Consider the following 22,473-nt stretch of genomic DNA (forward strand, 5'->3'; position numbering starts at 1 on the left):
AACCTCTTGAGTCACAAGCCCAGTTCCCAAACTTCCATTACATAACAATGCTGTTACATCACAATGCTGCCATTACACTCCCTGGCACAATTAGACGAGCACCAAGTTTAAAAATACCTGCATTGGTGAGACACTGGATTTCCCTCCCGAAACGCGATTGGCTGATTACTCACCGGACGGTCGCCCCTGTTGGGGGGGCAGGAGGAGACGAGGTGAGCCCAGGTCCTTTGATTGGTCGAATCCCGGGGAAGACAGGCTAAATCCCAGCCTGGGGAAGAGCTCTCCCTCCTCATCCTCCATGAACAGGGAGGACTTCATTATCTGTGAGGGGTTGAGGAGTTATTTGGGGGTACCCTGTAGAGCGTGGGTGGTTGATGGTGATTTGGCAGGACCAGCAGTGTCTAGGGGCTGATCGGTGATTCGGGAGGATGTGGGGGTTGACGGTGAATTTGGGGGGTATTTGGGGGTACCTGCAGGACGTGGGGGTTGATGGTGATTTTAGGGTGTATTTTGGGGTACCTGCAGGCGGGGTTGATGGTGATTTTGGGGTGTATTTGGGGTACCTGCAGGACGTGGGGGTTGATGGTGATTTTGGGGTGTATTTTGGGGTACCTGCAGGACGGGGTTGAGGATTGGGTACAGGGTTGATGTGATTGGGGTATTTTGGGGTACTGCAGGACGGGGGTGTGTGATGGGTGATTTTGGGGTACCTGCAGGACGTGGGGGTTGATGCTGATTCGGGGGTATTTCGGGGTACCTGCAGGACGTGGGGGTTGACCTGCAGGTGAGTGTGTGGGGTATTTGGGGTACCTGCAGGACGGGTGTGCGTGGGTTGCCTGCAGGCTGGTTGAGCTCGGGGATCGTGGTCTCGGCGGGGTTTCCAGGCGTGTCCCTCGGGCGGGTGCCGCCTGTCCTGGTCCTCCCCGTCCAGCACGCTGTCTGCGGGCAGCTCCTGCGTGATGTCCGCCATGTCGCTGTCCACCTCTGAGGCCCGAGACAGGAGCTCCAGCACGGCCGTGCTCTACACACACACACACACGGACACACACGCACGCACACACACACACGCCGACACCGTCAACTTACAGCCCCACACACAGGGCAAACAGTCCCCCGCCACGCCCTCAAACTAAATACACTGGCGACAGTGATTAGCTTTATCAAAGTGACTTGTGTAGTACTGCCTGTATTAGATAAAATAACCTAGTGGTGGTGGTGCTGGGTAATTTAACAAAAAGACTTTATATTTATATTTAATTAGCGCGCTGTAGTGCTGCTTAACTTGGCCGAAACACACCATCCAAGATTACATGTGCAGCTAAAGGAGGACTGACTATACTTAGAGTCTGACAGAAAACAAAAATGAAAATGCTTAAATCTTTATTTAAAACTTTATTTTTGGCATGGTTTCCAATGATTACAAGGTTATCACAAAATAAATGCACATGTCACAATTTAACAGACAAACTGCGGACTCTCATCTTTATTCAGGTCATGCATTCAAAAGCATTAAAGCAGCAGCATCAATCCAGACTGATGGAAAAAAGACGACTATCTTTCTAAAAAAAAAAAAAAAAGGAAGGAATTCCTCATGCTGTGTAAAAGCGCCTTTAATTTAGCGAAGGGCTGCAGCGGGGAGGCGACACTCGCGTCCCAGAGTGCTGCTGGGTAAGAGCGCGTTCTCCCTGGTTTCCTGTAAATTAGCAGCCAATTCTGGACTCAGAGACGAGGCGTACGGACTCCTAGGCCAAACACTGATTTAAATAAATCGCTTGGGTGCTCTAATGCACCAGTAGACACCGCAGACCTCCAGGACTAGAGTTCGGCTTTACGCACTTTTCAGGATTTTGTTATCCCTAAACTAGAATCACACTTTTTTTCCCCCCTCCACTGCGCCGACTTGTAGCAGGTGGGCATGCACTCACCAGATGCAATGGTCTACACTGCACAGTACTACAGGACAGCTAGCACTGGCTAGCAGACAGCTGCTAACACCACTGACAGCTGGCAACCTGTGGACACCTAGCATGACGCGGTGCCGATTCGAGCAGGCCTGGATTAAATCCCAGGAGCGTCAACCACTGCAGGCCTCAGGTAACACAGAGGTAAGCCTAATTTGTGCTTATGGTAAGGTAAGCGCCTTTATTAACCCTTTAAGGTGTGAGATGACAGATGTGTGATTAGAATGTTCCTAACTGAACATTCTAATGCTGATGTCACAATCAATACTGGTAAGTGAAAGCAGTGGAGTTCTAGAACACTCAGAATTTTGAAAAAACATTCCAAAGAACAGCCTACCCTTCAAAGGGTTAACACGGAGCCTGCAGGATAAATTTAAATGACCAAAGTTTGCCGTTCCTTCCTCTTTTAAAGTCGCTACATCACACATAGAGAACAAATTCACCCCTATGACAAAATCACGCCTTCTAGAGACAGTGAGCGATATATTCAAAATGCTTTTGGATTGCATTCTGTAATCATTCATTTATGATAATGCATTTCTTAAGCCCAGAATGTTCAACTTTCATTTCTTAGCAGCTATAAAAAGTTCTTTTTTTTGTGATATAAACTGATTTTTTGAGACTAAGAAGCAAAACAGAAAATCCAACAATCTATATACTCAGTATAACAGACAAACATTAAATAAAACAGCGAACATTCCCATCTTCCCCGCGAATTAGCTAACATTCCCATTTTCCCCTGTGAGTGAGAGAACATTCCCATCTTCCATACGGGTGACTGAACATTCCCATACCAAAACTGCATTTCACGATTCAGTGTACAGGGTCAATAAACTGAATGACAATAAAAGCTCAAATCATTCAGAAAAACGACTATGTTCTTCTCCATTGTTCTGTTCATTTTTACAGGGACAGTTAAACACCTTTATCAGTTTAATCACATTTTACATATCAAAAATTCAATTTGTTACACACTTAAGATTCAAAAAGACTAACATTTATTTCCTGGGAAATGTATAATTTTTGCCAAAACGGTATACATGTACATTTCTTTTAAAGGCATTGTTATTTTAATATATTTAAAACACGTCCCCAGATAACTTTTTCCTCTGTAAATCAGAGTAACTCTTACTGAAGGACTGGATTATGATAAATATATATTCTCATAAAAGGCCACCGATTTCTCACTGTAAAACCTGTATACTTTTTTTGCATTATCATTTGTTGTCATATATCAGGGATCTGCTTGTTTGTTACCAAGGAAACACACAGAAAAGCACAATATTTATTGTAACAAAACAGCCCATGACACCTTGCATCTACATTACCCAAATAACACTTCCTTGAATTTAAGTTTTTTTTTTTTTTTTTCCCGAAGTCAATGTGCATTTTCACAAATGAATCCTGGGAAATGTAGTTTTTGTGTGTGTGCGTGTGTGCCTGCGTGTGAACAAGAACCCTCAACGTCCTTGTGCTTTTTAGCCACCCTAGAGATAAGTGATGCCGCCTCAAACAATGTGTCCAGTATACACACACCGATTGCCCACAATTCAGTGCCCCGCCCCCCCTCCCACTGTTCCACCAATCGGAGAGCACCCAGCCACCGCAGGTACGAGGAAACCTGGGGGGGATTCGTCCCAGTGCGCAGTGACCCAGATCAGGGAGCTCCTCCATCTACCTGTGGTGTGGGTTTTCCATTGAGCGCCACCTGCTGCTGGGGGGGCGGAACTGCGGCAGCGGTCTTCAGCTTCTTTGGGTCCGTTTTGGCGGGCGGAGCCTCCTCTTCCTCATCGGAGTCCTGGAGGCCGTACTTGGAGAAATGGGCCACCTGGGAGGAGAGGAACGTTTGCATCCCAGTTAGCAGCTGCTCTCCAAAACTTTCAAACATCAATTCTCAGGAGGAAAGGCTCCAAAATTAGGAGCGCCGTAGAGCCCATTATAAGGAGGAAACCCATGCCGGTGGACCCCGTGTCTCTCCGGGGCAGGAGGCGTGCACTAGGCACCCCCTCAGCCCGCCCCCCCCACCCTCACCTCAAACACCCAGGAGCCGGTCTACCAACTCGGAGCCGGTCGGCCCCCCTCACCTCAAACACCCAGGAGCCGGTCTGCCCGCCCTCACCTACACGGCGGCGGCCGCCTCCTCACCCAGAGCCGCCCCTCCTCAAGCGTTCATCTCACACCAGGGCGGTCTGGCTCTTGGACTGTGTGCAGGGGTTTCCGCGTTGGGCCGACAGAGCCCCCTCCAGCTTCTCACGCCTAGTTCATCTCCGCAGCCTGGGGTCTGACAGAGGAGGGGTTTTGTCGGGGGCCAACGAGGAGAACGCTGGGGAATAAGCCCAAGCATGGGATTTCATCTTACACGATTAATCATTAAAAACGCTGGTTTTTAAGCCCCTAAATGCCTCTGGGGGACACTCGTGTACGCTAATGGCATGCCAAAGCTTTGGGCCCCTGCTCCAGACATTCAGCACGCCCAGGGTCCAGCTCACTGGACGCCACCACAGTTTCCCATAATGCACGTCTTCTTATACCCAAGGCCTCCACTGCTGTCACTCAAACCTGTTTCCTCCAGCCACAGAACCCCGAGCCCCACAGTCTGGCGTGCGCTCGCCATCGTAAATAAAAACGCTCTGCGCTGTGACTACAAACAGGGAGACGTCTCCTCCTGTTACTCATTCGCGCTGCGCAGGCTCTCCAGGGACCGCCGTCGCTGAGAAGAGAGCGCCGATGTTCACCCGACCGCATCTTCTCAGATCACCGGCAACGCCGACGGCTGGGAAGGTTTCCTTTATTTACTACGGCGCTGTGCAGTTAAATCCATCATGGAGCTCCATAAACAGACTCCGGCTCAGATGAACCGTTACCGGGAGCCGAAGGGGGTGTGGCGAGCAGGCTAAATCCGTTTGGAGTGCGTGCGGTCTCGGGTGCGTCTTACCTGTTGAGGCCCTCTCCCACGGCGGGCTTGGCCTTGTCGTCGGGGTAGACGATGACCTCCTTCCGCCGGAAGTGCACGATCTCGTCCAGGTTCAGGTCGGTCAGGTTCACCTCCCCAGGGAAGAAAATGGAGCCGTAACCTGCACAGAGAGACCGGGGATCAGAGGACACAGTCAGAGCAGGCTTCAGCACGCAGGTGCTGTTCCACACCAGGGTTTCCTAAACTATGGGTCGGGGCCCAGACTGGGCAGGCGGAGTGTACGAGGCGGGTATGAGTCTGTAGTCCACTAGGATGCACGAGAACGTGTATTTGATGGGTTCCTGGAAAGAGCTAAATTTCTCATTTCAGTTCTCGACATTAAAAAGTGTAATAACCAGCCTTCCACATCGACTAGATGCGTCAGTGGGCCTCATAATTAAAAGGTTTAATAGCCTGGATGCGTCACTGTCTGGCACAACAGTCAGACAAGCAAGGGAGCGTAAAGCCATTCAGAGGCTGGAATGGAAGGTAATTAAACACAGACTGGTCGTCAGCAGCAGACCCTATCAGAAGCCACAGTGATGTTCAGAAGGGTCACCCAAAACCCCCATTCCATCAGCACGGAGATAAGCCAGTTTTTATCTGTGCGCTGTGTGCCTCTTACATATCTGACAGGACTTCAATTTATTCGCCCTTTCATTCGATTCACCCTTTCATTCTGAGGGAGCTCGCACACTCTGTGCTGTTCTTACATACCCATACACTGCCTCTATCAATGTATGTTTTTCACTATCCTAGCTTGTGGCAAAGGAATCCAACGTGCTAATTACAAACCGCAAAAAATAGACCATTTGAATCGGAGCGGAGAGACGGATCGCCCCCAAGAGCGCGCACAAATAAGCCATGTGATCAGACCTGCTTAAGCAGAAGCAGAGGCTCATTACATATTTATGAGTGTAACACAGCAGCCTCATTAATTATTCATGATGTTTAAATGCTTCTGCAAACGATTCGCCGAGAACACTGCAAATAACGAGCGGCGAAACGGCAAATTTACAACGCGAGTCAAGGCAGCGTAGCCTATGCACTGCTGCATTTGGTATTCTGCAGAAAATTACCTGTCAATATCTTATATGCGCACCATAAAGATGCAGCTAATGCACTGAACACATACATAAACTGTTTCTCATATAATGACAAACACATGACAAGAACAACGACTAAAAATAGGAATTTTGTTCTTGTTGTTTCTAAAGCAACCGGACCCAGCATTGTTTTCAGTCTCCTACAATGGCTTCAAACTGTGTAATTAGATCACTGCCTTAACCACGCGAGGGGAAAACAAAAACTCCACTCCGGCACTAAGGCTTCAACCCAAAGAACTCAAAGGACACCAGATCCAAAGAACACAAAACAACAGTCAAATACAGAACAACTTAACCCTTAAAGGTGTAAGGTCACAAAATGTGTGATTAGAATGTTCTGAACTGAACATTCTGATGCTGATGTCACAATCACTCCCGGTGATTGAAAGCAGCGGAGTTCTAGAACACTGGCTAAGAACATTCCAAAAAATTACCACTGAAAAAGCTGAGAATCCAGTAGAGGATCCCTGAAATCGCAGGTGTCAAACTCCAGTCCCGGAGGGCCGCAGTGTCTGGTGGCTGTTGATGCGTTTCGGCACCGGTGACTCATTAAAGTCACTGATTGGCTAAAGAGACCACACAGACCTTGTTCTCAAGGCCTTAATTGACCGCGAACTGAAAGAAAACCACAGACCCCTGCGGACACTGAGCCTTTCACACGCAGGCGGTTTTTTTCCCGGTCGCCATGGCAGAGCCTCACCCTTCCGGCCCACGGTGAAGTTCTCCACCAGGCAGTCCCCGTTCTCGTTCAGCATGCTGCCCAGCTCCTCCAGGGACGGGATGGTGTAGTACCCCACTCTGCACAGGACGATGCCTGCAGGGAGACAAGCGGACGCCCAGCTCAGAGCACAGCCCTCACAACCACACGTGTTAAACAGCATCACACGCACAGTCCGCTCCACGCACTGTTAGCCACGGCCAGCTCCCTCTCTGACATCACTCACATTCACCTTTTTTTACAGTGTCACAAAAGGAAGCACTCACGACCGGCTACAGGGATGCTTATTTTTATTCTGCAAATAAATCTCCAAATGCACAGTTTTATGGGGAGAATAACTTCTCTGTCTCTGCCAGTCACAAGTGCTATTTTCCCCCCCATTTGTCATGGCATTTATCATTGAGATTGGGGTGAGGGTTCAGGGGTGAGAGGTCAGGGTTCAGGGGGAGGGGTGAGGCAGGGTGAGCGTCAGGGGGGGGGTCAGGGTTCGTCAGGGGAGGTCAGGGGGAGGTCAGGGTTCAGGGGTGAGTGGGTTCAGGGTGAGGGTTCAGGGGTGATGGGTGAGGGGTTCAGGGGTCACGCTCACCAGCGGGGTGCTGCGGGGCCGGGGGGGCGTCGGGCTCCTGCTCCTCCTGGGCGGAGTCGTCGGCGAGGGAGGCGTCCTCGCTGCTGAGCTCCAGGCCGTTGGAGGCCCCGGCGGGCCGGACGTTCAGCTCGGCGATGGTGTCCTGCAGGGCCTGGCTCTGCCGGCTCAGCCTGCCCTCCAGCGGGTGTGGGATCGGCTTGGCGATGGGGTTGGTGTAGAACTTGGTCACCTCCTCCAGCTCCTCCTCCGGCCTCTCGGGCTCCGCCTCCTCCTCCTCCTGGGGCCTGGTTTCCGGCACGCTGGGGGGGGAGAGAGGACAATTCAGGGCTTAGAAAGAACACACCACCTAGACTACTACAGAACCTTAGCCAAGGAACAACTTGACCAAAGTAGCACCTTAGCCAAAAAGCACCGTAGCCAAAGGATCACCGTAGCCAAGAAGGGGGAATCAATGGTCTAAGAGAGTCCAAGGCACACATTTCCACATTAAAATGCCTTCCTTGTACCAGCATATGGAGGACAGACTGCCTGAGAACAGCAGTGAATCAATACTGCACTGCCCCCTGGAGAGGAGTCACATGTCTGCATTAAACGCGGCCAAAAATGAGTCAATAATAACTTCAGCACCAAGTGAAGTCGGGAAATGGTGCACAGCAAACAAAACAACACGCCAATAATTGAGAACAGACCCCTCTCTCTCCTCTGTATATGAAACAATGATGGGGTCGCGAGTGCAACCTGAGTTATTAACACCCAACTGCTGAGGGAACAGGCTAAACATTCAATCTATTTATATGGGGATGAACTCAACGCTCCAGTGCATTTACACTGAGGCACAAGGCAGAACAAACAAGGACATTATCACGAGGAAATGCGTGTGAGTGTGAGTGTGAGTGTGTGTGTGTGTGTGTTTGTCTATAATGTCTATGTCGAAGCAAATATTCAGGTGTAGGAACGCAAGTTCCATGAATCAAACACAAGAAACGGCAGGTGTGTTCCCCAGGCTGTGAAGCCAAGCCGCACTCACACTGAACCTGTAATCCAGCGAAAAGGAGGAAGTCTAATTCCTGTCAGCACGAGCTCACGCCGGTTTCTGGTTACCAGGATAGGATTTCAGCGTAAAAGCTTCAAGCCCAGGCAGGAGCAGCCTGAAAACAGTGCGGCTTGCTGCGCAGCAGGACCACGAGAGAACTGCGCTGTTTGACTGCAGGGTTTGCAGGTTTGACTCCCAGGACGAACACTGCCATTGTACCCGTGAGGAAAAGTACAGGGGGCATGCGAGTGGGCAGGCAGAGGTGGGCTGGAGGTGCTGGGCAAGGCAGGGAGGCTGGGCAGGCAGGAGGGGCAGGGCATGGCAGGGAGTGGGAGGGGCATGGCAGGGAGTGGGCGGGGCCTCACCTCAGCCCGTTCTCGGGGTACTCCGCAGGGGAGGCCAGGTCCTCCGTCTCCCGGCCCACGGCGGAGTACAGGCTGCTGCCGTTCAGGTTCTTCAGCACCAGCTTCTTTATGCTCTTCCTGCGGGGACGGAGACAGACAGACAGACAGCTCAGTCACCCTCCACCGTTTTCACAGTTTAATTTCTACTGCCGACACACTGCTAGCCTGCAGGCCCAATATCTCAGGCATACGGCACTGTCCACAGTCTCATTTCCACTGCAGGGCCGCATTCACAAACTCGCCAGAAAATAAGGAAAGACACCAGCACACCTGGGCCGAAAGGTGGGCGGGGTCTCGCGCTTACCTGGGCATGAAGGAGCCGTTGCTAAGGGACGGCTCGTCGTCGTCCAGGCCGTCGAACAGCTGGGACTTGGAGGAGCTGGAGGAGGTCAGGGCCTTAGGGCGCACCCTGGTGGCTGGCCGCGGGGTCAGCTTGTAGTGAGTGGGCGTGGTCAGCGCCTTCTGGGCCGCTGGATTGGTGGGTTTGAGACGCTGTGGGTGGGGAGGGCATTAAAATGAGAATGAGGGGGGAAAACACCCACAATGACACACACACACACACACACACACGTGTGAAAGGGTCTCTCACCTCCTCCTTCTTTTTGGGGTCAGACAGGGGGTTCCTGAAGAGGGGGGAGTCTCCGAAGGGCGAGTAGGCCAGAGCGTTGATCTGCTGCTGCATCACAGCCTGCTGGGCGGCCGCCGCGTTGGGGTCTGTCAGAGCTGAGCGACAGACACAGCGTCAGTACTGCGCAGCGCTACAGACACAGCCTCAATACTGTGCAACGTTACAGACAGTACTGCTCACTGTCACACAGACACACTGTCAGTACTGTGCCATGTTACAGACACACGGTCAGTACTGTACAGACACACGGTCAGTACTGTGCCAGGTTACAGTGCAGTGTGTGTATAATCACAGCACGCTGGCCCGGCGGGTCGGCAGCAGTACTCACCGACAGGCTGCTGCGGGGCCCCGAACCCCAGGCCGCTGGTGCCGGTGCTGAACCCAGGGGCCCCGAACGCCCCCACCGTGCCCAGGGCGGAGCCCAGCTTGTTCTGGGTGTTCCCGAACAGAGACGTCTGGCCCGTGCCCACAGCTGCAGAAGGACAGACAGACACAGACACAGATATACACACAGACACACATACACACACACACACAGACACACACACACAGCACAATATCATTTATGAGTCCGCCCGTTAGCCGCGTTTGGATCTTTTCCTCTGCACACGCGCTGTACGTTACTGTGTTAAAAAGGCGGGCCCTGAACGTACCGGCCCCAAACCCGGTCCCCAGGCCGGTCCCCAGCCCTCCCGTCGCCGTTTTGTTCCCGAAGAGGCCTCCGCCAGCCGTGTTAGCGCCAAAGCCTGCTGAAACGATAAGACACCAGAGGCCGCCATTTCAGACCCAGCTAAAACCAGCCAATCACAGCCGCCATTTCAGACCCAGCTAAAACCAGCCAATCACAGCCGCCATTTCAGACCCAGCTAAAACCAGCCAATCACAGCCGCCATTTCAGACCCAGCTAAAACCAGCCAATCACAGCCGCCATTTCAGACCCAGCTAAAACCAGCCAATCACAGCCGCATTTCAGACCCAGCTAAAACCAGCCAATCACAGCCGCCATTTCAGACCCAGCTAAAACCAGCCAATCACAGCCGCCATTTCAGACCCAGCTAAAACCATCCAACCACAGCCACCATTTCAAACCCAGCTAAAACCATCCAACCACAGCCGCCATTTCAAACCCAGCTAAAACCATCCAACCACAGCAGCCATTTCAGACCCAGCTAAAACCATCCAACCACAGCAGCCATTTCAAACCCAGCTAAAACCATCCAACCACAGCAGCCATTTCAAACCCAGCTAAAACCATCCAACCACAGCAGCCATTTCAAACCCAGCTAAAACCATCCAACCACAGCAGCCATTTCAAACCCAGCTAAAATCAGCCAATCACAGCCGCCATTTCAGACCCAGCTAAAACCAGCCAATCACAGCCGCCATTTCAGACCCAGCTAAAACCAGCCAATCACAGCCGCCATTTCAAACCCAGCTAAAACCAACCAATCACAGCCGCCATTTCAAACCCAGCTAAAACCAGCCAATCGCAGCCGCCATTTCAAACCCAGCTAAAACCAGCCAATCACAGCCGCCATTTCAAAACCAGCTAAAACCAGCCAATCACAGCCGCCACACTTTCAGAACCTACTAAAACCAGCCAATACACAGCTGTGAACACATCAAAATTTCCTAAAACATCCAAAAACACAGCCTCATTAAATCTCAAAACTGGCCAAAACCAGTCAAAACGAATCCACTAACCATTTCAAGACCTGCCAAAACCCACCACAGCACAGCAACAATCTTTTTAAAACATGCTAAAACAAGCGATAATACAACTACAATCATTTCAAAACAGGGTGAAAACAGCCACAACACATCCTCAAACCATTTCAACACTTGCCACAGCACAGCAACAATCTTTATAAAAACATGCTATTGCAACCACTAGTACAACCACTATTTTAAAACAGGCTAAAACCAACCACAACTCATCCACACACATTTCAAAACCAGCTACTGCACAAGAATATTTTATAAACTAGCTAAAACAAGCCGTAGCATAGCCGCAAGAACAGCCACAACACATTCGCAATTATTTGAAAACCTGATAAAACCGGCAACGACACTTTCAACCAATCACTTTAAACCCGTTAAACCAGCCACAACATAGCACCGATTTGAGACGAGCGAGTAAAGATGGAAACCTCACCAAAAGCCAAACAGCAAGATAACTGCGCTAACCAGGAAGCAAAGTTCAAATTCTAGAGGAACGCAGTCTACAACAAAAAACATGCTGTAAGAAGAGAAAAACAAAACCGCTAAAATATAACGTAAAAATACCATGACCTGAATTATTTCAGGATGGTAGTGCTGGGGGGTGGGGGGGGGGGGTTGGGGAAACAAGAGGCTTCCTGATGAGATGGGTCAACATGGAGGCAAACTCTTACCGAAGTTGGAGGTGTTGGTGTTGGTGCCCAGGGTGAGGGTGGGCTTGTTCCCAAACAGGCCGGTGCCGGTGCCGAAGGACGGGGCGCTGGTGGTGGTGGTGCCGAACCCGGCCGTCTTGTTGCCGAACAGGTTCTGGGGAACGAGAGAGACGCTCATTCCACACGCCAAATCGCACCTCAGGAGCCCGAGGAGCCAGGTGTCCAACACTCAGGAACTCGGTACAGATCAGTGACTGATCAGTCAACCAATCAAAATGTTTTTGTACAGAATGCCATTTGCAAGCATGGCGTTGCATAGAACATCACAGTTAGCCTGGTGACTTTGGCCCATGAACACCTCAACCCTAATTATGTAACGGATTTTAATTGCAGGGGGACATGGTGTTGTACCACAGTCCAAAAAAAAGAAGCTTTTGACTGAAAAGGGAGAGTGGGTGTTTGTAAAAGGGAGAGTGGGTGGGTGTAAAAGGGAGAGTGGGTGGGTCTAATTGGGAAGTTTGGGAGTGGAAAAAGCGGGCTGTGTGTTGCGGTTACCGGTGTGCCGGTGGCGAAGGCGGTGTTGGTTTGGCCGAACAGCCCGGTGCCGGTGCCGAAGGCGGTGGCCGTGCTGGTGTTGGCCGTGTTCCCAAACAGACCCCCCGCCTGGGACGCCACCGTGTTTCCAAACAGACCCTGCAACACAGGAAGAGGCTCTCTTCAACAGGAAGTACCCAACACAGCAACTACCCAAACATCCAGTACAGTCCCTTAACAGGAACTACACAACACAGGAATTACCCAAGCATCCAGTACAGTCCCTTAACAGGAACTACCCAACATCCAGACCACAGTACATTCAACAGGAACTAACAAAACAACCAACACAGTCCCTTCAACAGGAACCAACCAAACATCCCGTACAGTCCCTTAACATGAGCTAACCAAACATCCAGCACAGTCCCTCCCACAGGAACTACCGAACAACCACAGGTTGATGTGGCCTCATCAGGTACGAGCTCACAAACATGTCTGCTAAGCTCACAGGCCACAAAATAAATCTCTATGACAAACTGCCTCAGTTTGACTTTCCCCATATCAAGAGACGTGTCCCCTTTGCTCCAATGAATCCAATCACTCAGCAGCCAGAGGGCCATAAAGTAATTTTCCATTTTTATGCGCCTTCACCTGGCTTGCATGATATAGGGGAGGTCATTTCTAAGCTGGAGAGACCTGAAGATAAAACTTTTTTTTTAGAAAAATTCGGGACCAGAGGTTTGAAGCCCAATGTTGCAAACACTTCCTCCTCCCAAAACGAGTGTCTTAGTTAAAATTATTTCTTCTCTGTCCTCTCTCTCAGCCCGTACTAGAGGTGCCTACAGCTGTCAGAGGTACGGTCACATCCGCCCAAGTCAAATCTGTGAGGAAAGAACCTTTAGCAGTCAAAATTTACATCTCACACTGGCTAACTTTACACCCCTCCATGGCTAACTTTACACCTTACCCTAGCTAACTTTACACCTTACGCTGGCTAACTTTACACCTTACACTGGCTAACTTTACACCTCCCCATGGTTAACTTTACACCTTGCGCTGGCTAACTTTACACCTCCCCATGGCTAACTTTACACCTTGCGCTGGCTAACTTTACACCTCCCCATGGCTAACTTTACACCTTACGTGTGCTCCCCACTCATTACGCCACATGCTCCGGACCCTCACCATGCTGTTGGTGTTGGGCTGGCCCATGGTGTTGGTGTTGCCGAAGGAGAAGCCGGTGTTGGGGGTGGTGGTGGGCTGGCCGAAGGGCTTGCTGAAGAGGCTGGAGGCCTGCTGGGCCGGCTGCGGCTGCGCGCCAAACAGGCTGCCGGTGGCCGTGCCGAACGCGCCCGTACCTGAGGGGAGAGAAACACATCCGCCATCATCATCCGCCATCACCATCCGCCAACAGAATCCGCCATCGTCATCTGACATTAGCATCGCCATCATCATCCGCCAACATCGTCCGCCATTAGCATCCGCCATCGTTGTCCACCATTAACAATCGTCATTAGCATCCGCCAATATCATCCGCATCCGCCATTTTTATCCACCATCATCATCAGACATCATCATCCGCCATTAACCCTAGGGAATGGCGAAGACTCCTGGCCCTTATGGTCACGCGTCTGTACAATTTGCGTGGGGGTTTTGCCTTCCCGCAATACCAAATATGAGATCATTACTGATACGAGACCAAACACGAAGCAAGAGCCTGCCGGCATCATGGACAACCCCGAAAAAGGCAGTACGAGTCACGCAATATCCCCTTTTAGTGGATTCAACTAAAAATTCAAACAGGAAAATCGCTTTGACAAAGAGGAACTGAGAGGTGCGCTCACTGGTTCCGAAGGAGGTCTTGTTCTGGCCGAAGGAGAAGCCCGTGTTAGTGGCGGACGAGCCGAAGAGGCCGGCGGCGGTGCTGGGCGTGGCCGCGGCGGCGCCCCCGAAAAGCACGCCGGTGCCGGCGGCCATGGGGTTGGAGGGGCCCTTCCGCCCCGCCTGGTAGTCCTCCAGCCGCAGCTCCTGCAGCAGGGAGAGGGCCAATCAGCTCGCAGGGCTCTGCGGTCTCACTGCCAGCCCAGGAACAGGATGACCTGTGCCCCTCTCTCACTGCCCCTCCCACGCTTTCACTCTCACTCACTCACTCAGTCCCCCTCTCACTCACCTTCTCACACTTGAGCCCTCTAATTGGGGGAGATACTTGTGTGTACTTCAAAAGGATTATTATTATTTTTTAAATTATCACTTAGTAAGTAACGTATAAAAAAGGAGAAGGCGTAAAATCATGGCCCGTCCGTCAACGGCATGTCCAGCGTCTCTACAGCACGAACCTCCAGAGACTTGTTCTCGTACTCCTTCATGGCCGTGATGCACTGGTGCTTGGTGTTGATGCTGGTGGTCACTCCCCCTTTCACCATCGTGTCACTTCCTGAGGGAGGCTGCAGGAGGGGCAAGGCACAGGCTTAGTAACAATAAACACCAGCCACCCCTTGAAGGAGAATGTTTCTTCAAAGTTCTAAGCCAGTGTTCCAGAACTTTGCCTTCAGTTACCAGTAGCGACTGTGACATCAGCATTAGAATGTTCAGCTAAGATCATTCTAATCACATATTTGTGACCTCACACCTTAATGGGTTAAGACAACAGCAACAGAGTTGACTGAAAACCCCTGGGACACAGGTGCGACACGACAAATTACTGACAGGAACGAGGGAACCCACAAGAACCAAAAAAATTGAGAATGAAAAGGCGCGCTAACTCACGTTGAACTTGAGCGTCGTCCCCGACTGCGTGGCGGTGAAGCCCGAGGGCCCGAACAGGGACGCTGACGCCCCGCCGAAGGGGTTGGAGTTGGTGTTGGTCGTCCCAAACAGGCCCCCACTGCTGGTGCTGGTGCCAAAGGCTGCTAAACAAAGTCTCAATGTGAGCCGATGCAGAAGAGCCCAGCTGGGCGCACAGACACACACACAGACACACACAGAGACACACACAGAGACAGAGACAGAGACAGAGACAGAGACAGAGACAGAGACAGAGACAGAGACAGAGACAGAGACAGAGACAGAGACAGAGACAGAGACAGAGACAGAGACACAGACACAGACACAGACACAGACACAGACACAGACACAGACACAGACACAGACACAGACACAGACACAGACACAGACACAGACAGAGACAGAGACACAGACACAGACACAGACACAGACACAGTCTAAACACTCCTAACTTTACTCAGCACCAGTAAAAACCCAAAAACACTGCAAGTCCCTGAAAACAGATTCCTCTTCTAATACTGTAACCCTCTCATTTGCCCCCTGAAGGAGTTTCCCCAGTGTCTAAAGCGGGTGTGCGGAACGCTCTTACTGGAAGACCAAACGGGATTCTGGGCTTTGCTTCCACCGATCGCCCCCGGCTCACTTAGCAACACAGACCACCCCATTAAAACCCTTCCCGCTGGCACACGCAACGAGCCTTCAGCTGTCATTCAGGAGAAATGACAGCACGCAATTCAGGCAGCGGCATCACGTGATCATGTAAATGTGTGTGCAGCCCCTGGAGAAACGGGGTTTCCCCACCCCTGGCGTAAGGGGCCGGACGCATGTCTGACGCGCTGATCCGGAACCCCGCAGGCGCGCGCGCACGCAATGCAAATGTGAAAACGGGCGGGAAACTCACTGCCGAAGGAGGCGGGCTTGTTGGCGGCGAAGGCATTGTTCTGCTGGGAGAAGAGGCCGCCCCCGGCGCCGGCGCTGCCGAACAGGCTGTTGGTCGTCCCGCCGGCCGCCCCGAACCCGAACCCGGTGCTGGTGGACGAGGTCACCGGCTGGCTGAAGGTGCTGGAGCCGAAGAGGCCGCCTGGGGGGGTCGGGGAGAGGAGGAGAGCGGGAGGGGTCAGGGGCACAGGAGTCTATAAACGCCAGTGTGCTGCCGAGGAAGGATGCTGTTCTCTTTCAGACACGACTCAGCTAAACCTGGCACACTTCTCCTTCTGGCCTGCTCATTAAACATCTGGATTTGGACCTAAGGAACATAGCTGCGTCTACCAACAGCAGTGAGATTCGGTGTTTTTTTTTTTTTTTTTACAAACGAATGGAAAATGCTTCTGAATTATATTATTTTCTAATTTCTCAAAGTGGGTTTCCGGACGTTATTTCATATTTTTGGATCAATCCTCAGCAGGGGAGGCCAACTGTTGCAGATGACGTCAGAAACTGAAATTTGTTTACGTGCAATGGACTAAAAATAGCATGGAATAAAGGCTGTGGCCAAGGCAACCAAAGGAAAGACGTGTTTTATGACGGTAGACACAGTGGAGACAGAAAGGGGGGGGGGGGGCAGCTAATGTCCTAGCAGAGCACTTATTTTCTTTATATTTCAGCATGAAGGCAAACTAATCCTAACTGATTCAAAAGAAAATAAAATGAAATGAGCGATACCAGCTATGCTACTGTGTTATACTGGCTGACCTGCTAGCGTAGCTGTAACAAGTTTAGTTATTCCTACAACAAGTCAGTTATTCCTACTTGCCGAGTGAACAGAACTCAGCAGCTGGCTGGTTTTTCCACAAGCCTGTGATGTTAAAGCGGCAATTAATTCACTATATTAAGGTGCTCCCGAACAGAGTATGGTTTTGCGGGTGAGGGAAATCCAAGTAACCCAAAAAACTACATTACCCAGCAGCACTTGCCCTACAGTATCGCTTGTGTGCAAACGGCTACCAGGTGTTGTGGAGGTCATCAAAAATCTGCCTGGCATCACTTCACCCACACTGGCAGAATTTTGCTTTGAGGGTTCGCCTCTGCGGCCTGTGCCGGCCTACATGATCACTCCCCCAGACCTCCCCCCTCCCTCCCTCCATCTATCTTTCTTTCTTTCGCTCTCTCGCTCATTCCAGAACACCCCCATGGTGACCCGCGTGGCAGCCCGTGCTTACCTCCTCGACCCGCTCCAGTGAAGCTGGGCTGAGGGTTTGCTGTCACCACTTTCAGGAAAGTAAAGCATTACAGGGGTGGTTAGAGACATCAGCGTGTGGCTCGTGCCACACCACACGTCACACATCACACAACCGCCACGTCCCTTAAGCACAAAACACCCAAAACATTCCCAACTTCGGTCCCATTCCTCATTCAACAGGGGCGCTCTTTCAGTACAGAACACCCAAAACATTCCCAACCTCGACCCCATTCCTCATTCAACAGGGGCGCTCTTTCAGTACAGAACACCCAAAACATTCCCAACTTCGGCCCCATTCCTCATTCAACAGGGGCGCTCTTTCAGTACAGAACACCCAAAACATTCCCAACCTCGACCCCATTCCTCATTCAACAGGGGCGCTCTTTCAGTGCAGAACACCCAAAACATTCCCAACCTCGACCCCATTCCTCATTCAACAGGGGCGCTCTTTCAGTACAGAACACCCAAAACATTCCCAACCTCGACCCCATTTCTCATTCAACTGGCCGACCGTAGAATGTGGAGACACCATGCAGTGCTGACCCCAGAAGGCTGTGTTTATTAATAAGGCAACAGAGTGAAAAATTATTGGGTAGGGGCCTGCAACTTCTGGTTTTAAGGCACCGTCAGCTCCTTCGCCAAAACGCTTCGCCCGGGCGTGTCACAACGAGAGCAAAGCTAGCGTACGCAGCCAAACCCGCTACACAGAAATTTCACAGATCAAACAGGGAGAGCAAACAGTCTGTCACTAAAACCTCCACTTGTCCAGGCACAACACAGGCTCTGCAAACTACTTGGCGGCGTACACGTAGCATGTAGCACATCGGCTGCTACTCCAAAAACTCCTTACAGACAGAACTAGGCTTCCTGCTGTCCTCGGGGCACCTCCTGACTTCGCAGTTTTCCATGAGTGCATTCCCCAGTGCAATAGCCAATCAGGAAAGCTTGCTGGACTTACCACACTATTTTACCTAGCAACCACTTGCAGTGCATCCTGGGAAAGCCCTGAAGGGTTTTGCATTGTTTCCTCTGATTCGCGACCTGAAATTCCCTGTGAAGCTACTACAGAGATCGACTTCAAAACTGCACAAAGGAAAGGTCTGCGCAATTTGTCGAGTAATGCAAACGTGGAAATTACACACATAAAAAGCTACCTGGCATTAAACAACACAATGTACCTCAATGCACTGAGCACAATGAGTCAACATACATAACATGTAAACAATGCCGCACACAAAGAACTGCACTCCTTCGCCAAAGCAACAGCCATGTGGACAACCAGCACCTCCAGGTCTGGGAGGAAACCAACACTGTGATAACAAGACACAAATACCATGGGCATATGACAGATCATACACCTGTATAGCATCCAGCTTCAGACAATACAAAGCAAGTGTAAAATATCTGGTCAAGTTTCATTACAAGAGCACTGGCATTTTTATAATGGAACACTAAGCTTTGCCTTAGCAACTAAAATAACAGATGCCTTTTCATACAATATATGCCTATTCTTTTTCCATATTTATCGGGCCACAAGGGCTGTTTGAACAATCTAGTGCAGAAATAAGTTGTTGACAATCTTTTGACATCTTTCTATCCCACAAGAAGGCAGTTAATAACAACAGAACTGATTTTTTCCTTTGATCAGCATGATAACAACAACCAACCATCGCCAACCACTGGGCAAAACTCTTAATTCTCAGACCGAACTTGAGCGATGAAACGAATAAAACCAGAAGGAAGGGACAGAAGGTGAAGAGATGATGTTGACAGAAGGCCGGTTTGGTCCTTTGTCACCAGGCTTGTGCCAAAAGCCGCTGCCGCAGCCAATTAAAACACAGCTTGGTTTAGGGCCTAGGTTTGGGGGCGGGGCAGGCGTAAGGGCAGGTACATCAGGTGTAGAGAGGCTGCACGCGGGCAGCTGCCCTGGCCCCGCCCCCTTTAAAAAATGTTAAAAAACAATGGCGGCTTTCGGCAGAGCGTCTGGCAGGACTGCTGGCCGGAGGGGGAGGAAAGAGGCAAACCTGGCTTGTTCTGCGCGGCACCAAACAGTCCCCCGGTGCTGTTAGTGGCCCCAAAGGCAGAGGCCCCAAAACCACCCGTGGCTCCGAAACCAGTGTCTGCAAGAGAGGCACACGACAAGACAGTGCAGGGTGGCCACCAACTGCCTTTTTAAATCGCAGCTAAAAGAAGCGAGAGACAGTTGGCTGGAGACCCAGACCCATTCCAATTTTAAACGCAGCCGCAGGAAATCTGCCTGTTCTGGCTGCAACACGGCAATCGAGCAAAGATTTCGGGAGAATTCCTGGGTCCAAAGCCGCTGTTCTCTAGAAGCAAGCCGTCTGTCTAACAAACCCACAGGCAACAGTAACTTTAATTAGCAAACGTCATTTGTTTCAAAGCGGACTTACTCTGTTGACCAAACGTGGACGAAGTGCCGAACGCCCCGGTGCCGCCCCCGAACGGGGCGCCGAAAGATTTGTTGAACATCTTCTGTTTTCACTATCCGGACTGCATGCGTCTATGGGGGGAAAAAAGGAGGGGGGGGTCATATGAGGTTAACAATTTCCAAGGGAACCAGACAGGAAGACCACCCTAATGTCTAACCAATATATACACACATGCCAAGATCCAATCTAAGCCGCGTTTTGTTTATGGGGAAACAGAAATACTAAATTACATTTTACGTGATCCCGAGTTACCACAATGGTAAATATAATATTAGTCGGTACGTAACGGTTTATCGATTCACATCCAGAATCTTTAACACCTTCTTGAGCGGTGTTAATTTGACGCAACCCCCGATAGCCGATTATGCCTGTTGCTATACATTGGTCACTGACATTCACCGAAAATGTTAGCAGTCAATGATTCTACATTCTACTAGCTATATACGAAAGAATATACTGCAACAACAAATACGACAACAAGTTGAAAAGACGGATACAAAAAGGCGTGCAAGAGATATTGACTTGTGCCGACTTACCTAAAACCTATTCAGAAACACTGAAACCGTCGTCATCGGTCTAAACATGGCGAGTTGTTTAGCTGACCAGTTACTCATCATGCTAAACGGATTAGTCTGGCAGACCAGGTGTGATGACACCGTGTCATGCATGTGCTGGTTGCTAAGCTAACGTCACACAATCCCAGTCACTCTCAAACGTGCAGACATCTAGACAATTACACATTTATACCGGAAAACAGGCAAATTCCGAAGACAATTTAAATACAGTTAGTCTAGCAGACTGCTTTTAAAGACTAGAATATAAGGTAGCTCATCATGTTGTCACATTTTCCCCAGGTATATAAACGTGATAAGCTATCGTTAGCCAGACAGCAAAGACCAAGCAAGTGGGCAGAAGAGGCGCCAGAATGCAGGCGGGCGGCCTTACGAGATCAACATCGGCCATAAAGCGAAACGTAAAACGGCAGCAACTTGGTACGGAAAATTACAAAATGCTATTTCCATTAACAAAAACACAAAACAAATACCAAACTAGTTATACCAGTGCATTTCGGGTCAAGCTGGAGCAAACCGGGCAGAACCGGTTTAAAAAAATCTAGCTAGCTAGCTATCCTGAACAGAGGACTGACGCTGGCTAGCTTAGCCAACGTGATCCAATCCACTGCTAAAGATAAACACAGCTAGCGTTAGCGACCAGAAGCTAGCTAGGCGCTAACGTTAGCTGCAAAATTACATGCTTAGAGCCAACGTTAGTCGTCTTTATTTGATTATTTTAGAGACTTAGATACAATTCCAATTGTGGAGCTGTAACGTTAAATGTCAACAGTTACCCAACTTAACAAGCCAACATTCGTGAAAATATACGGAAATGTCCAGCCAAGTTGGAGTAACTTGGCGTTAACCGGAAAATGTAATTATCATTACAGCTGGTGTAGACTAGCTCGTCTAACTAACACATAATACATTAACTAGCTACGAAGCTACAGCCACCTAGCTGGTTAGCAATGTTTAGGAGCATACAGACAACCTGCGACACCACGTCAAGAGAGTAAACTAATTAAAATGAATACAGCCTAAACTGGCCAGCTAAGTTTTGAAAGCTAATGAAGCTTCAACCACACTCGCTTAGCATACAATCAGGCTAAATACATTAGCTACACAGCTAGCTAGACAACCACGGCGACGTGCAACCGGCTTAACTTACTGTAGCTAGTGTTTGGATGATCAGTTGATGTCCCAGGTTAATTCTCCGCTGAGAATATTCCGTATACTCTTGCGAAATGCAAAGAAACTGTATGAAACGTCAACTTAGCTCTCTGGTACTCGTTTCTCGCCCGCAGTAACGCGAGGAGGAAAACTGCGTAATTCACTTTCGTTCGTGACGCCAGGAGCGAACAGTTAAGGAACATAATCACGCGAGACTTGCAAAATTTACGCGAGGCATGAAACGTCGCCCATGATTGGTCAATTCAGCCTTCGCTCAAAAAAAACAAACCCTGGCAACTATGATCTTTGCTCGCCTTCATGTTCCCCAATTCTGACACTACAGGTGTGTTTCAGTTTAGACCAGTTTCGGGGTGTTGATTGGAACCTATGATCCTGACGTTTTTTTTTTTATCTCTGAGGAAATTTCCCTTCTGCTGGACACCTAAGTACTTTCATGCTAGCAACCCCTTGCAAATGTCTTTGTCTTAACTGGAAAGTCACGACTCACATCTTTCTACCCAGTGGGTGAGTCACAATGAATCACACCCACATTAAAACAGGCAAGATGATTTTCTGAGTGGGTTTAACTAAGACTTGAACTACATCCTTCCATGTCTCCACTGCTGTACATAAAACATATATATTTGATAATATCTGAGTAATGCAAGGTTGACCTTTACCCAGCCGTATTGGAATCTATTTTTAATCAAAATCCTTTTCATTATTGACTTGACAGCAAATCACATTTAGTTGGGAGTAAAGCTAAATGTCTCTATTCATGTATTGCATAATTGCATTTGTTTCAAACAAAATGCTATTGATGGCATTATTGATGGCATTCTTGTGGATTCATGTGGACTACCATGAGCATAAGCCTGGAGAATCGACAGCTGCCCTGGAGGATAGCTGCTGCCCTGTGGTACATAAATAACCAAGGCATCAGTGCTCTTGTCTGGGGGTTACAAGTGATCGGGGCTCTGTTTTGTTACACAGTCACCTAATCACTAGATCCAGACCGAAGGACCATTCCTCAATTGAATA

General features: G+C 49.9%; 1 protein-coding gene across 1 annotated transcript in view; it reads right to left on the minus strand.

The window, feature by feature from the left end:
• Positions 1-21,624, minus strand: part of nup98 (nucleoporin 98 and 96 precursor) — a 29,874-nt gene extending 8,250 nt beyond the window's left edge. The window contains exons 1-24 of the mRNA XM_064353185.1: positions 21,431-21,624; positions 19,670-19,779; positions 19,283-19,378; positions 17,239-17,286; positions 15,981-16,160; positions 15,062-15,201; positions 14,632-14,739; positions 14,140-14,323; positions 13,481-13,653; positions 12,317-12,454; positions 11,783-11,915; positions 10,043-10,135; positions 9,718-9,861; positions 9,351-9,484; positions 9,066-9,253; positions 8,723-8,839; positions 7,325-7,623; positions 6,721-6,834; positions 4,896-5,035; positions 3,993-4,013; positions 3,640-3,789; positions 811-1,021; positions 471-757; positions 174-321 (exon numbers count right to left, since the gene is read on the minus strand). Of these exons, the coding sequence (XP_064209255.1) occupies positions 174-321; positions 471-757; positions 811-1,021; positions 3,640-3,789; positions 3,993-4,013; positions 4,896-5,035; positions 6,721-6,834; positions 7,325-7,623; positions 8,723-8,839; positions 9,066-9,253; positions 9,351-9,484; positions 9,718-9,861; positions 10,043-10,135; positions 11,783-11,915; positions 12,317-12,454; positions 13,481-13,653; positions 14,140-14,323; positions 14,632-14,739; positions 15,062-15,201; positions 15,981-16,160; positions 17,239-17,286; positions 19,283-19,378; positions 19,670-19,748 (3,325 nt within the window). The 5' untranslated portion in view covers positions 19,749-19,779; positions 21,431-21,624. The remainder of the gene's footprint in view (positions 1-173; positions 322-470; positions 758-810; positions 1,022-3,639; positions 3,790-3,992; positions 4,014-4,895; positions 5,036-6,720; positions 6,835-7,324; positions 7,624-8,722; positions 8,840-9,065; positions 9,254-9,350; positions 9,485-9,717; positions 9,862-10,042; positions 10,136-11,782; positions 11,916-12,316; positions 12,455-13,480; positions 13,654-14,139; positions 14,324-14,631; positions 14,740-15,061; positions 15,202-15,980; positions 16,161-17,238; positions 17,287-19,282; positions 19,379-19,669; positions 19,780-21,430) is intronic.
• Positions 21,625-22,473: the final 849 nt, after the last annotated feature.

This window comes from Anguilla rostrata, chromosome 9 (assembly GCF_018555375.3).
Source record: "Anguilla rostrata isolate EN2019 chromosome 9, ASM1855537v3, whole genome shotgun sequence".
NCBI classification, from domain to species: domain Eukaryota; kingdom Metazoa; phylum Chordata; class Actinopteri; order Anguilliformes; family Anguillidae; genus Anguilla; species Anguilla rostrata.